Source organism: Phyllobates terribilis, unplaced genomic scaffold, assembly GCF_046119375.1.
Source record: "Phyllobates terribilis strain yellow unplaced genomic scaffold, ASM4611937v1 Scaffold_11__3_contigs__length_659146591, whole genome shotgun sequence".
Lineage (NCBI taxonomy): Eukaryota > Metazoa > Chordata > Amphibia > Anura > Dendrobatidae > Phyllobates > Phyllobates terribilis.
Window position 1 is genome coordinate 214,933,698 of NW_027362771.1, and position 16,135 is coordinate 214,949,832.

Below are 16,135 nucleotides of genomic sequence, written 5' to 3' on the forward strand. Positions count from 1 at the left end.
AAGGCAACATTTCGAGCGCAAGCAGTCGTGAAATGTGAGAATTTAGTAGCGTGGCCTGTGGGGTGTTGGCTGCGTATTTGCGCTTGCGTTCCAAGGACTGGGGTATGGACAACTGAACGCTGCGCTGGGACAAGGACATGGACGTGCTGCTACTTGAGAGTGTGCAACGACAGGTGCAGGGCAGGAGTCATCTTTGCATGCACCATGGACAGGGGATTGGCTTGCATGCACAACAGTGGAAGAAGCAATGGTGCCACCCGCAGACACTGTACCTGGACCCTGGGGTTCGGCCCACAAAGTCGGGTGCTTTGCTGCCATGTGCCTGATCATGCTGGTGGTGGTCAGGCTGCTAGTTTTGCCACCCCTGCTGATGCTGGCCTGGCAGGTGGTACAAATGGCCTTTTTGAGGTTTTCGGCAGAGTCTTTAAAAAACAACCAGACTCGGGAAGACCTAACAGTTGTTCTGGCAACTTGTTTTGTGTTGGTGTTACGGGGAACGGTTGCCTGCCTTCTGTCTGCGGCCACCACACTGCTTCTTCCTGCCTGTTGGGGTGCTCTGCCTCCCTCCCCCTGTGTGCTGCTGTCCTCGCTCTGCATGTCCTCCTGACAGGTTGGGTCAGTTACTATATCATCCACCACCTCGTCTTCCACTTCCGCACCCTGGTCCTCCTCCTGACTTTCTGGCAATTGTGTCTCATCATCGTCCACCTCTTGTGACACTTTCCCACCGTCGCCTTCGTGTGACCGTGGCTGCTCAAATATTTGGGCATCGCTACATGCCATCTCCTCTTTCCCCGCTTCAAGTGGACCGGGTGATAGGCCCGAATCTATAAATGAAAAAGTGAACAGCTCTTCAGAGTGTCCAAGTGTGGGATCATTTGTCTCCGGGCACTCGGCATGGTGGGAGGAAGGAGGATCAGGGTGAGGAATATGCGGTCCAGACTCACGGCTACTGAGACTTGACTGTGTGAAAGACAGGGTGGTGGTGGTGTTGGTGGCAAAGTGACTGGAAGCATTATCTGCTATTCAACCAACAACCTTTTGACACTGCTCTGGGTTCAATAGTGGTGTGCTGCGGTCCCCTAGGAATTGTGACAGGAAGGTCGGGCGAGAAGATGTGGGTGTTTGTTGTGGCACAATTTCAGCTTGCCCACGGCCTTGTCCTCTGCATGCACCATCACCATCACGTCCAGTTCCCCGTCCCTTGCCACGTGCCTTGCCCATTTTAAATGGAGGGCAATTTTTTCCACGCTCACCACAAATGACTGAATTTGGAGTGAACTTATATGTGATCCGTGTGATGGAGAAACCACAGTTTTAAATACCTGGCCTGTAGGTAACTATTTTGAACAGCAAACTGATGTCAATTACTTCACTGACAAATTTTTAATGGAGGTTAGAAATTGCAGTATTTTCTGAAAACATACAGTACAGACCAAAAGTTTGGACACACCTTCTCATGCTCGTCACTGACAGCGTGGGAAAATTCTCCTGCGCTCAGCGCTTGAGCAGGAGAATTTTCCCACGCTGTCAGTGACGTGCATGAGGTGAGCTGAGTTCATTGGACATGAACTCGGCTCATCTGGATGTCGTCACAGCGAGACACTGAGGAGCGCAAGCATGCCTGCTCTTCTCGGTCTCTGCAGCATGGCAAGCTGGATGGCAGCGTTCTGTTGCGATCCAGCCTGTCATGTCAATGTAGCAGAACTGAAGCTGTCGTGGGAACCATAGAAAGGTAAGGATGATGTTGCTTTATTATTTTACTTTTATTGCAGAAGACATTGGCTTCAGCTGGAATGGGCGTGATGGTAAGTATAGTTTAATTTAGAACAATAAAGAATTGTGTGTTTATTTCAATTAAAGGACTTTATTCTGGGTGTTTGTGTTTTTTTTTTTAAACTTTGACTATGGAGTTAGTAATGGGGGTGTCTTATAGACGCCTCTCCATTACTAACCTGGGCTTGATGTCAGCTGGCATTATAAGCTGACATCAACCCCAGCCCTATTACCCCACTGCCACCGCTACAGGGCTGTGGGAAGAGCGAGGCTAAGTGCCAGAATTGGCGCATCCTATGGATGCGCCATTTCTGGGGCGGCTGACGGCTGGTGTTTCTAGCCTGGGAGGGGGCCAATATTCATGGCACCCTTCCTGGGCTATTAATATCAGTCCCCAGCTGTCTGCCTAGCCTTTGTAGCTATTAAAATAGGGGGGACCCCACGTCATTTTTTTGAGGTCCCCCATTTTAATAGCTAGTAAAGGCTAGGTATTCAACTGGGGGCTGATATTAGTAGCCTGGGAAGCTCCGTGGGTATTACCCCCTTCCCAAGCTTCAAACATCTGCCCCAGTCGTCTGCTTAACCTCCGCTAGAGCCTAAAATTACGGGGAACCCCACGCCAATTTTTTTTTTTTAATAAATCCTTTATTTTAACACTAAATGACAAGTACAGTAATCAAGACTATCACTGTACTTCTTATATATGTGACTGACATGTTTCTAGCTATCTAATCTATGTTTGCTGCTCTATTCTTTCTGTTATAAATTTTCGGGTACCGATGCTGAATTGCCGGCCGGCTTTTTTAAAGATACTGTGCATGAAAACACTATTATTTTTTTTAATAAATCCTTTAACACTAAATGACAAGTACCGTAAGCTGAGCGCTGCCATCCAGCTTCTTATCCTTCAGAGACACTGCAGAGGGCAGGCATTATGGGAACTTCCGATTCCGGTATTCGATATTCTGAAAGTATCGGAACTCAGTATCGGAACTCTGATACCGCAAATATCGGTCGATACCCGATATTTCTGTATCAGAATGCTCAACACTACTAATAAGATGTTCAAATGTTGCAATCATTCATGAGCACATAATATTAAAAATACATAGTTACGTATTATTGGTCAGATCAGAGGCAGAACGATAAGCTTCACTTAGTAATTGTTGGTGTCATTACGATCCATTGCTGCCTGTCCGAGTGATGTGAGTATTCCAGAGTAATGTTTTTATTTGCCAGATAATGATGATCTTTTTTTTTATTTTGGACATGGCGGTTGTTTTAATGCAGTATGTGCTAATATATCTGCCTGATTATCGCAGACTGCATTATTGCTTTGCACATGGCCATCAGCCAGTAGGATCTTATTGACAAGCAATAGAAAAGTTGTTGCTTTGTGTGCTGGCTGATTAGTAATTATAAACCATTACTTATGTAACTGACTATCGGCCTTGCACATATTATTACTAGTGATGAGCGAGCACTAAAATGCTCAGGCACTCATTGTTCGAGTCGAGCAAATTGGAATACTCCGGTGCCCGGTCCGAGTAACGAGCCCAATGTAAGTCTATGGGAAACTCGAGCATTTTTCCGGGCGCTCCCCCGGGCGGTTTACAGAGGGCCTAAAAATTGCCCAAATCGATGGGAACAGTGCTCAACTGACATGGGAACAGCATGGGGAAGACCCCTGGAAGCATTTCTGACTCCCAGGTCACTTCTGTCAACAACGTTGTCAGAGGTATTATGCCACTTTTACGGACTCACAATAAAACATAAAAAACAAAACCAAAATGGATTTTCCTGGGAAATATGTCAAGGAACATCCTTTCCAGGGTAATTACTTGTATATAAGGCAAAATAAATATACAAAAACAAAAATGCTCCTTCACACCTTGGGCTATGTTCACACGTAGAGTTTTTGATGCGTTTTGTTCACTTTTGCATTGCTTTCAACCAAGACAAATGCATTCACCAGTAAATGTCATTTTAACATTTTACAACCTTATCTGGCCATGTGGTGTGTGACACATCATCAGACACATCCTATTTCACTTATAATGGAGGGACTCTGAAAGTCACAAAGCCTATTTTTATAGGGCCACCAGTCGGCCCTTACTATTCATAAAGGGTCAGCAGTCGGCCCTCGCTATTGTTAGAGAGCCATCAACCGGCTATTCTTTGTTGTTCCCATTATTAACAAGTGGGTCTCCTATACTGTTATAGCATATGCAAGGGCTGCCAAAAATTTGGACGCAACCCAGTACCCCTTTGAAGAGATATAGAGGAGGGTCTCAGTAAAAAAAATGTTTCCATTATAAAGGAGTGGATCTCCTATAGTGGTAATGCCCATGCTGTGACTGCAAGGGCTGGCAAAATTTTGGAAAAACCCCACTAACATTTTAAAGACACATAATGCTGGGCCACAGTAACAAGTATGACATGTTCCCATTAGAAAGGAGAGGGTCTGCTATATAATTATAGGGTATGTAGCGAGTCCAACAGCTGCCAAAATTTCTGAAAAACCACACCAGCAATTTAAAGACACACAGAGGTGGGCCAGTAACGACATATTCTCTTTAGAAAGGAGAGGGTCTCACATACTGTTTGCCTATGCAGTGAAGCAACAGCTGGCAAAAATTTGGAGGAACTCCGATGTCCCTTGAAAGTGACGTAGATATGTTCATATGGTACACATGGTGGTTATGTGGTGGAGGATGAGGATGCGGAGAAGGAGGAGGACAAGAGCAAATAGACAAAATCAGGAATCGTATACTCATGTCTGGGTGTGAAGACAGAGGTGCATGGGAATAGGAGTTAGTCCTCCCAAAAAAAAGACACTATTTCAGTTTCTTACACTGCTATCATTCGGTGGTGTTGAGAAGTCTGGTCCAATCCAGCCCTTGTTCATTTTTATAAGAGTAAGCATTTTCAGTTGACAGGCGGATGCACCTATCGGTTATAATTCCACCAGTGGCACTAAAAACCCGCTCTGACAAAATGCTAGTGGCAGGGCAGGCCAGAACCTCCAAGGCGTAGAGAGCCAGTTCATGCCACGTGTCCAGCTTGGATACCCAATAATTATAAGGCAGAGAGGAATCACGGAGGACATTGATACGATCAGCAAAGTACTCACTCAGCACCTTCCTCAACTTTTCCCTCCTTGGGAGAGTACCCGGCACATCAGGGCTTGTGCGATAGTAGGGTGTGAGAAAACTGTCCCATAACTTTGACAGCGTTCCTCTGCTGGATTGCATTTGTGTCTCTCTCGCCTGTACTCCTTGGTTGTCCAACGAAGTGTGACCTCTGCCGCCAGCGTTTTCAGATGGGAATTTTTTTTAATAATTCCATAACCAGGGCCTTCTTATACTGCCCCATTTTATTAGGCCTGTCCTATGCAGGAATAAGAGACAGAAAGTTCTCCTTGTAGCATGGGTCTAGAAGTGTCACCAACCAATAATGACTGTCACCCATAATTTGGACAACGCGATGGGTCACGGGAAAGGCAGTGTAACATAAACTCAGCAACGTGTGCCAGACTGCAAAGAGGCAAGACGTCTGTGTCCTCACCAAGAGGACGACTGACCATGCTCTCCTCCTCATCTTCCTCCTCTTCCTCCTCCTCCCTGTCCTGAGGCCATCCACGCTGAACAGACGGTATGACAGTTGTGCAGGTAGTACCATCTATAGCACAGTAAACTAGCTCCTGTTCTTCCTCCTCCTCCTCTTCCTCATTGTCACCCAATCCACGTTTGGATGAGATGAGGCTGGACTGTGTATAATTACCCTGTATGGTTCCTTGCTCCATCTCATCGTGCTCCTTCTGCAATGCATCCTCTTTAATTGTGAGCAGAGCGCGTTTCAGAAGACAGAGAAGTGGGATTGTGACGCTAATTATGGCGTCATCGCCGCTCCTTATCTTGGTGGAGTCCTCAAAGTTTTGGAGGATGGTACATATGTCTAACATCCATGTCCACTCCTGAGGTCTTATATGTGGAGTCTGACCTGAATACCGACGGCCTTGTTAATGCTGGTAGTCAACAATTGCCCTCTTCTACTACCAAATCCTTTCCAACATCTGCAATGCAGAATTCCAGCGCGTGGGGACATAGCAGATCAGTCGGTGACCTGGAAGCTGCAAACGCTGCTAAAGTACAGCAAGGGCGGCGGAAGCTGTTGCTGACTTTCTAAAATGGGCACACAGGCGGTGAACTTTGACGAGCCGATCTGGCAGATCCAGGTAGGTTTTCAGAAATCGCTGAACCACGAGGTTGAGCACATGGGCCAGGCATGTTACGTATGTGAGCTAGCCTCGTCTCAGAGACGCCACCAGCTTCCGGTCATTGTCACACATTACCATGCCTGACTGTAGGGTCAGCAGTGTCAGCCACAGATCTGCCTGCTCTTTCAGAGCTGTCCACAACTCTTCAGCATTGTGTGGTTTGTCACCTAAGCATATTAGCTTCAGCACAGCCTGTTGCCGCTTGGCCGAGGCATTGCTGCAGTGCTTCCAGCTTTTGACTGATGTAGTCATTTCGGAGGAGAAGGAGGAGGTGCAGGAGCTGTAGAATGTGGGAGCAACTCTGATTGACCCAGGGCCAGCAATCCTCGACGTCAGGAGGACGTGTTCCGTCTCAAGGTCCGATTGTGCAATGGCTTCCACTTCATTAACCCAGTGTTCCGTAAGCGAGATGTACCGACCCAGCCCACAAACACTTGTCCACGTGTCCGTGGTTAGGTGAACTTTCCCAGTAACTTCGTTGTTGAGGGCATATCTAATGTTGTGGGAAAGGTGGTCGTGTAATGCGGGGACGGCGCACTGGGAGAAATAGTAGCGGCTGGGGACCAAGTATCGAGGGACGGCTGTCGCCATCAGGTTGCAGAAAGCTTCCGTCTCCACGTGCCTAAAAGGTAACATTTCGAGCGCAAGCATTCGCGAAGTAGGTGAATTTAGTAGTGTGGCCTGTGGGGCGTTGGCTGCATTTTTGTGCTTGCGTTCCAAGGACTGGGGTAGGGACAACTGAACGCTGCGCTGGGACAAGGACGTGAACATGCTTGCTGACGGTGCTAGTTGAGAGTGTGCAACGACAGGTGCAGGGCGGGAGGCCTCTTGGCATGCGCCATGGACAGGGGATTGGCGTGCACGCACAACAGCGGAATAAGCAGTGTTGTCACCCGCAGGCACTGTTACTTGACCATGGGGTTTGGTCCACTTAGTCGGGTGCTTTGCTGGCATGTGCCTAATCATAAGAAGAAAAAAGAAGCCAGCTCACCTATACTTCTCGGCGTTTCTGGAGCACGGAATCTCAAGGGACCGCTTGCAAACAAGCATTAGAAAAATGTTCCAGCTTCCATCGTGGATAAAAAGAGTTTTTTTATTTAAGTAATGGCAGTTCCATATAAAAAATTTTAGCCATTTTTAGATGGAACTGCCATTACTTAAATAAAAAAAACTCTTTTTATCCACAATGGAAGCTGGAACGTTTTTCTAATCCTTAAGTGCCTGATAATACTCGTGGTGGTCAGGCTGCTAGTTTTGCTACCCCTACTGATACTGGCCTGGCAGATGGTGCAAATGGCCTTTTTGGGGTTATCTGCTAAAAAACAACCTGACTCGGGAAGACTTAACCGTTGTACTGGCAACTTCCTTTGTGTTGGCGTTACGAGGAACGCTTTCCCGCTTAGTGTCTGCTGCCACCACACTGCTTCTTCCTGCCTGTTATGGTGCTATGCCTCCCTCCCCCCGTGTGCTCTGCATGTCCTCCTGACAGGTTGGGTCAGTTACTATATCATGCACCACCTCGTCTTCCACTTCCGCACCCTGGTCCTCCTCCTGACTTTCTGGCAATTGTGTCTCATCATAATCATCATCAACCACCTCTTGCGACTGTAATTGCACTTTCCCACCGTCGCCTTCATGTGACCATGGCTGCTTCAATATTTTGGCATCACTACACTAAACGCATTTTCCTCTTGACTCGCTTGAAGCTAGCCGGGCGAGAGGCCCGAATCTACAAATGGAAAAGTGAACAGCTCTTCTGAGTGTACAAGTGTGGGTTCAGTTGTCTCCGAGCACTCGGTATGGTGGGAGGATAGAGGATCAGGGTGAGGAATATGCGGCCCAGACTCACGGCTACTGAGACTTGACCGTGTGGAAGACAGGGTGCGGAACTAGAAGCATTATCTGCTATCCAACCAACAACCTTTTGACACTGCTCTGTGTTCAATACTGGTGTGCTGCGGTCCCCTAGTAATTGGGACAGGAAGATCGAGTGACAAGATGTGGGTGTTTGTTGTGGCACAATTTCAGCTTGCCCACGGCCACGTCCTCGGCCTCTGCATGCACCATCACCATCACGTCCACTTCCCCAACCCTTGCCACATACCTTGCCCATTTATAATGGAGGACAAAATTTTCCACGTTCACGAGAAATGGCTGATTTTTGTAATGCAGTTATATGTGATACGGCTGACAGAGAACCACAGTTTTAAATAGCAGGCCTGTAATTTACTAATACTATTCTTCACAGACATCTAGTGTGAATAACTTGACCGACACACTGCAACAGAATGGAAATGGAAGAAATGTCTGATTTTGGAACACTCTTATAGGTGATATGTCTGACCGAGAACCACGGTTTTAAATAGCAGGCCTGTAATTTACTAATACTATTCTTCACAGACACCTAGTGTGAATAGCTTGACCAACACCCTGCAACAGAATGGAAAAGGAGGCTAATATTTTCCACGTTCAGTTTAAATTTCTGGATTTTTATCGCTGAAATATGGAACAGATCTGGCTTTATTCTGCAGTGAGAACAAGCAAATGGAGCAGAAAAATGGTTTACTCTGGATTGCTTTTTAAGCAAATAACCATGATTAAGATAAAAAAAAATTGCCCTGGACCCTGATATCTGGGGCTATGTCTACAAATATCTGTAATTATTACAGCAGCAGACAGGACATTCAATGGACCCTCTTGTGCTGTTTCATCAATCCAATCAGTGGTCGCTATTTTTGTGGCAGCTTAATATTTCATAAGGACCACCATCATCTATGACGAAATAGTAAAGAGCGCAGCTGGCGGTCGGCTGCTCATTGGCAACAGCCAGCACATGGCACAAAAATTCACCATTGTGCACAGAATTTCCCTTCTGCATTGCATTTCAAACCTTGTTGGTCCTTTATCAAACCATTTTTATTTATTTTTTTATTTGAAACTTAATTTTCATGAGCATTTCCTTCCTCTAAGGAACATGTATGTAATTGTTAAAAAGCGCAATTACGTTTGTGTATAGGTTATATACTAATATAATTTGTGTTTAGAATATTTAGAAGGACATTAAATTGGTGGGAACAGTTAATTCCTTCCCGAGGAGACTACAGTCTATTTCTGGTGATTGTAGTGAAGACAATATAAGTAATCTGTGTCACCGCTTCTCAATCAGGTCACTCAGCAATTCGAGAATACCCTTCAATGTGTTCTGTTACTATGTCAGATTAAGTGTACTAAAAAGTAATTATTTTTTATTTCAGAACAATACAGAAGATTGCCAAGGATGGCTAAAGACTTCCGCTATTATTTCCAGCATCCTTGGTCACGGATAGTTATTGCCTACTTGGTGACATTTTTTAATTTCTTAATATTTGCCGAAGACCCTGTGTCTCATAGCCAAACAGAAGCCAACGTCATCGTTGTTGGGAACTGCTTTTCATTCATCATGACTAAATACCCAGGAGGAGGTTGGAATTTTTTAAAAGTCATCCTTTGGCTTGTTGCCATCATAGTTGGATTGGTCGCTGGGAAGTTTCTTTTTCATCAACGCTTGTTTGGTAAGTGTCTGTCTATATATCTAACGTGTTTCTCCATAAATAAGACGGGGTCTATACTATTTTTTGCTCTAGTAGGGTTATGGCTTATCTTCAGGAGATGTCTTATTTTATCCATGAGCAACAACCCACATTTATTCTTGAACAAAAAAAAAAAATCAACATTCATTTAAATATAATCATGTCATCACACCCACACTTCACATACATACAGTACAGACCAAAAGTTTGGACACACCTTCTCATTTAAAGATTTTTCTGTATTTTCATGACTATGAAAATTGTACATTCACACTAAAGGCATCAAAACTATGAATTAACACATGTGGAATTATATACTTAACAAAAAAGTGTGAAACAACTGAAAATATGTCTTATATTCTAGGTTCTTCAAAGTAGCCACCTTTTGCTTTGATGACTGCTTTGCACACTCTTGGCATTCTCTTGATGAGCTTCAAGAGGTAGTCACCGGAAATGGTCTTCCAACCATCTTGAAGGAGTTCCCAGAGATGCTTAGCACTTGTTGGCCCTTTTGCCTTCACTCTGCGGTCCAGCTCACCCCAAACCATCTCGATTGGGTTCAGGTCTGGTGACTGTGGAGGCCAGGTCATCGGGCGTAGCACCCCATCACTCTCCCTCTTGGTCAAATAGCCCTTACACAGCCTGGAGGTGTGTTTGGGGTCATTGTCCTGTTGAAAAATAAATGATGGTCCAACTAAACGCAAACCGGATGGAATAGCATGCCGCTGCAAGATGCTGTGGTAGCCATGCTGGTTCAGTATGCCTTCAATTTTGAATAAATCCCCAACAGTGTCACCAGCAAAGCACCCCCACACCATCACACCTCCTCCTCCATGCTTCACGATGGGAACCAGGCATGTAGAGTCCATCCGTTCACCTTTTCTGCGTCGCACAAAGACACGGTGGTTGGAACCAAAGATCTGAAATTTGGACTCATCAGACCAAAGCACAGATTTCCACTGGTCTAATGTCCATTCCTTGTGTTCTTTAGCCCAAACAAGTCTCTTCTGCTTGTTGCCTCTCCTTAGCAGTGGTTTCCTAGCAGCTATTTTACCATGAAGGCCTGCTGGACAAAGTCTCCTCTTAACAGTTGTTCTAGAGATGTGTCTGCTGGTAGAACTCTGTGTGGCATTGACCTGGTCTCTAATCTGAGCTGCTGTTAACCTACGATTTCTGAGGCTGGTGACTCAGATAAACTTATCCTCAGAAGCAGAGGTGACTCTTGGTCTTACTTTCCTGGGGCGGTTCTCATGTGAGCCAGTTTCTTTGTAGCGCTTGATGGCTTTTGCAACTGCACTTGGGGACACTTACAAAGTTTGGCCAATTTTTTGGACTGACTGACCTTCATTTCTTAAAGTAATGATGGCCACTCGTTTTTCTTTACTTAGCTGCTTTTTTCTTGCCATAATAGAAATTCTAACAGTCTATTCAGTAGGACTATCAGCTGTGTATCCACTTGACTTCTGCACAACACAACTGATGGTCCCAACCCCATTTATAAGGCAAGAAATCCCACTTATTAAACCTGACAGGGCACACCTGTGAAGTGAAAACCATTTCCGGTGACTACCTCTTGAAGCTCATCAAGAGAATGCCAAGAGTGTGCAAAGCAGTCATCAAAGCAAAAGGTGGCTACTTTGAAGAACCTAGAATATAAGACATATTTTCAGTAGTTTCACACTTTTTTGTTAAGTATATAATTCCACATGTGTTAATTCATAGTTTTGATGCCTTCAGTGTGAATGTACAATTTTCAAAGTCATGAAAATACAGAAAAATCTTTAAATGAGAAGGTGTGTCCAAACTTTTGGTCTGTACTGTATGTATATATACACACTGCACATACATACCAGCCTGTCTACTCTTTAGTTCCTCTAAACTCCTGCAGTTACAGGACCTTTTGGTGACATCTTGGTCACAAGATCATGTCACTAAAGGTCCTTAAGCAGTTTAACCTCGGAATAGAAAGGCTGGGGGCCCATAAGAGTCCTGGGGGCCCTGGGCATTTTACCAGTTTTACCCCAAACGATAATCCTGACTGTAACTAGGGCTTATTTTTGGAATAGGGCTTATAATTCAAGCATACAACAAAAATCCTGTGTGAATTGACAATACCAATGTCATGTAAAATCATGCTAGGGCTTAACGTGATCACTTAAACTTTTCTAATACTTGCTAAAACCCTTGCTTACCATCAGGTTTTCAGAAAATTCTAATACCATAGTTTCAAGGTGCTGAAGACATTCCTAAAAAATCTGATCCATAGCTGACGTAATATTTATGAAGAGCTCAGGGTCATTGTAATACAGCAAGTTTGAGATCACATGTGGTGTATAAACATAGGACTAAACAAATACAGTATATTAACGACATAATAAATATCTATAATATAATCGACAAAGCGTGTCTCTGTCTGAAGCCTTTATAGACGGCGCATGCGTGATGCGGAGTCTGGCTCCAGACAGAAGACCGTATCCAGTCGTTACAGGTAAGAGGAGTGTATGGCGCCGGAGATCGCGGTATGCGTAGACACTGAACGCATACCGCGATCTCCGGCGCCATACTTACATACTTACCTGACCGGGAGGAGCGTTGCTGCGGCGCCTCTCTCTTCGCCGTCGACCGGGGCAGGAGTGAGGCGTCGGATCGGCGCATGCGCATAGGGCTATCCGGCGCCATTTTACTGAAGACACATTTACATTTGGGGATGAGGGGTGCCATGCATAACAGGATTGGGGATGAGGGGAGCCATGCATACCAGGATTGGGGATGAGGGGAGCCATGCATACCAGGATTGGGGATGAGGGGAGCCATGCATACCAGGATTGGGGATGAGGGGAGCCATGCATACCAGGATTGGGGATGAGGGGAGCCATGCATACCAGGATTGGGGATGAGGGGAGCCATGCATACCGGGATTGGGGATGAGGGGTGCCATGCATACCGGGATTGGGGATAAGGGGTGCCATGCATACCGGGATTGGGGATGAGGGGTGCCATGCATACCAGGATTGGGGATGAGGGGTGCCATGCATACCAGGATAGGGATGAGGAGTGCCATGCATACCAGGATGGGGGTGAGCGGTGCATGCATACCAGGATGAGGGATGCCATGCATACGAGGATTGGGGATGAGGAGCGCCATGCATACCAGGATTGGGGGTGAGGGGTGCCACGCATACCAGGATTGGGGATGAGGGGTGCCTTTGCCTTCCAGGATCGGAGTTGAGGGGTTCCATGCCTTCCAGGATTGGGGTTGAGGGGTGCCATGCATACCAGGATTGGGGGTGAGTGGTGCCATGCATACCAGGATGGGGATGAGGGGTGCCATGCATACTAGAATTGGGGGTGAGGGGTGCCATGCATACCAGGATGGGGATGAGGGGTGCCATGCATACCAGGATAGGATGGTGGGGACAGGATTGGGGCAGCACATACCAGCATGGGAGACCATATACCAATAAAAATGCTCACCACCCGGGCGTAGAACGGGTTCAATAGCTAGTATAATGTATACATAAATATGAGCTAGAAGAGAATTAACTGCAAACGTATTCAGTATATAGTGGATAAACTGCGTACATAATATATAACGCATTCATAGATATATACCACATGTATATAATATATATAACATATATAATGTATGTATGCGTGTATATGTTATCTAGCACAAGTCGATAAGCATCAAAATTATTCGTGGAAAACCTTTTTAATCCTTTCACCCCAGAGCCTGTTTTCACCTTCCTTCCTTCCTGACCTCGCCAAATTTTACATCTCTTGGACGCTTCAACGGAGATTGTTCTTTCGAGACACATTGTACGTCATGATAGTGGTAAATTTAGGCCAATATTTTTTGCGTTTATTTGTGAAAATATCAGAATTTTGGCAAAAATGTTTGCAATTTTCAAACTTTTCATTTTGATGCCCTTAAACCAGATAGTTATATCACACAAAATAGTTAATAAATAACATTTACCACATGTCTACTTTACATCAGTATCCTATTTCAAACAACATTTTTTTTTTTGTTAAAGTTAGAAGGGTTAAAAGTTGATTAGCGATTTCTCAATTTTCCAATGAAATTTACAAAACCAATTTTTTAGGGACCCCATCACATCTGAAGTGACTTTGATGGGCCTATATGACAGAATACCCCAAAGTAACATCATTTTTAAAAACTGCACCCCTCAAAGTGCTCAAATCCACATTCAGTAAGTTTATTAACCATTCAGGTGCTTCACAGGAATTAAAGCAATGTAAAAAGAAAAAATAATTCTCTTTTTCCCACAAAAAGTTTGATTTAGCCCCAAATTTTGCATTTTCAAAAAGGTAACAGGAGAAAATAGACCATAGAATTTGTTGTTAAGTTTCTCCTGAGTACGCTGATACCCTATATGTGGTGGAAAACTACTGTTTGGGTGCACGGCAGGGCTGGGAAGGGAAGGAGCACCATTTGACTTTTGGAGCGCAACATTAACTGGAATAGATAGCTGATGCCATGTCGCGTTTGCAAAGCCCTTATGAGAATAAACAGCAGAAACCTCCACAAATGGTCCCATTTTGGAAACTACACCCCTCAAGGAACTTATCTAGAGGTGTGGTGAGCACCTTGATCCCACAGGTGCCTCACAGAATTTTATAACATTAAGCCGTGAAAATGAAAAAAATAATTTTGCCCGCAAAAATGTTGGTTTTGCCTCAAATTTTTCAAGGGTAAAATGGACCATTCACTTTGTTGTGCAATTTCTTCTGAGTACACCGATACCCAAAATGTGGTGGAAAACTACCGTCTGGGCACACGGCAGGGCTCGGAAGGTAAGTAGCGCCAGTTGAATTCTGGAGCTCAATTTTGGCTGGAACAGATTGCGGATGCCCTGTCACATTTGAAGAGCCCCTGACATGCCAAAACAACAGAAACTCCCAGAAGTGACCCCATTTTGTAAATTGTACCTCTCGAGGAATTAAATTTTTTTCCACTAAAATGTTGCTTTGGCCCTTAGTTTTTAATTTTCAAAAGAAAATGAACAGTGTAGTTTGTTACACAAATTGCCAATACCCCATGCATGGTGAAAAACTACCTTTGAGGCTCAATGCAAAGCTCAGAAAAGAAGAAGAAGTGCCATATTGGAGTTCAGATTTTGTTAGAATGGTTTGAGGGTGTCATGTCACATTGCCAGAGCCCCTTAGGTTGCAGAACAGCAGAAACCCTCCATAAGTGACCCTATTATACAAACTAAACCCCCCAATGAATTCATCTAGGGGTGCAGGAACCATGTTGACACCACATGAGCCTCACAGAATTTTATACCATTGGGCGGTGAAGAAAGAATAATTACATTTTTTCCACTAAAATGTTTTAGCCCCAAGTTTTTAATTTTTATAAGGGCTAGTAGGAAAAAATGGACCTTACAGTTTGTTGTGCAATTTCTCCTGAGTTTGCCAATAACCTACATGTAATCGGGAAATACTTTTCAGGCTCAATGCAAAGCTCAGAAATGATGGAGCGCCATATTACAGAGCAGATTTTGTGTTTATGGTTGGCGGGAGCCATGGCCCACTGGAAGATTTGGTTTGTATTTGGGAACAGAAAATTTGCTGGTTTCTTTTGGGAATTGAGGAGCCACAGCGCTTTTCCAGAGCCTTTGTACTACCAGTAACATGAAATAATAATAATCTTTATTTTTATATAGCTCCAAAATATTCTGTAGCGCTTTACATACATTATCATCGCTGTCCCCATTGGGGCTCACAATCTAAATTCCCTATCAGTATGTCTTTGGAGTGTGGGAGGAAACCGGAGAACCCGGAGGAAACCCACGCAAACACGGGGAGAACATACAAACTCCTTGCTGATTTTGTCCTTGGTGGGATTTGAACCCAAGACCCAAGTGCAGCAAGGCTCCAGTGCTAGCCACTGAGCCACCATGTTGCCCTAAGGAAGCCCTCAATATTTCTGTTGATGGATGACGGACCTGAGTGGGGACTTGCTTTTTTGTGGATTAAGTTGAAGCTTTTATTGGGAACATTTTACATAAGATCACTTTTATCCTGTGCTCTACACTGAGCATTTATATCAGGGTTTCCATCTAAATCTCCTAATAGTATGATTCAACCCCTGACGGGTCCATCCACTTTAATGAGGCAGCAAAGTTACTATGACTTCGACTGGCCTCTGTTCAGCGGTGTCTTTATCCTAAGGTGACTATCAAATACTTTAAAAAGTGAACACAATTTTTTTTAAAATGTGAAAAAAATAAAAAAACACAAATTCAAATAACCCCTCTTTTGCCCCATTAAAAATAAAATAATTTATAAAAATACACATATTTGTTATCTCTGAGTTCCTAATAGTCCGATCTATCAAAATATAAAGGAAATTAATCCAATCGGTAAACAGCGTAAAAAAAAAATCTAAATTCCAGAATTAAATTTTTTTGGCCTCCGCAAGATTGCAATAAAATGCAATAAGAAGCGAATAAAACATCGTATCTACTCCAAAATGGTATCA

At 44.4% G+C, this 16,135-nt stretch overlaps 1 protein-coding gene across 2 annotated transcripts in view; it reads left to right on the forward strand.

The window, feature by feature from the left end:
- The window catches only part of TMEM117 (transmembrane protein 117), a 472,767-nt gene that overhangs the window by 10,069 nt on the left and 446,563 nt on the right, over nucleotides 1–16,135 (forward strand). For both annotated transcript variants that reach the window (XM_073652038.1, XM_073652039.1), the window contains exon 2: nucleotides 9,310–9,606. In XM_073652038.1, coding sequence (XP_073508139.1) covers nucleotides 9,333–9,606 — 274 coding nt within the window. In that variant the 5' untranslated portion in view covers nucleotides 9,310–9,332. The remainder of the gene's footprint in view (nucleotides 1–9,309; nucleotides 9,607–16,135) is intronic.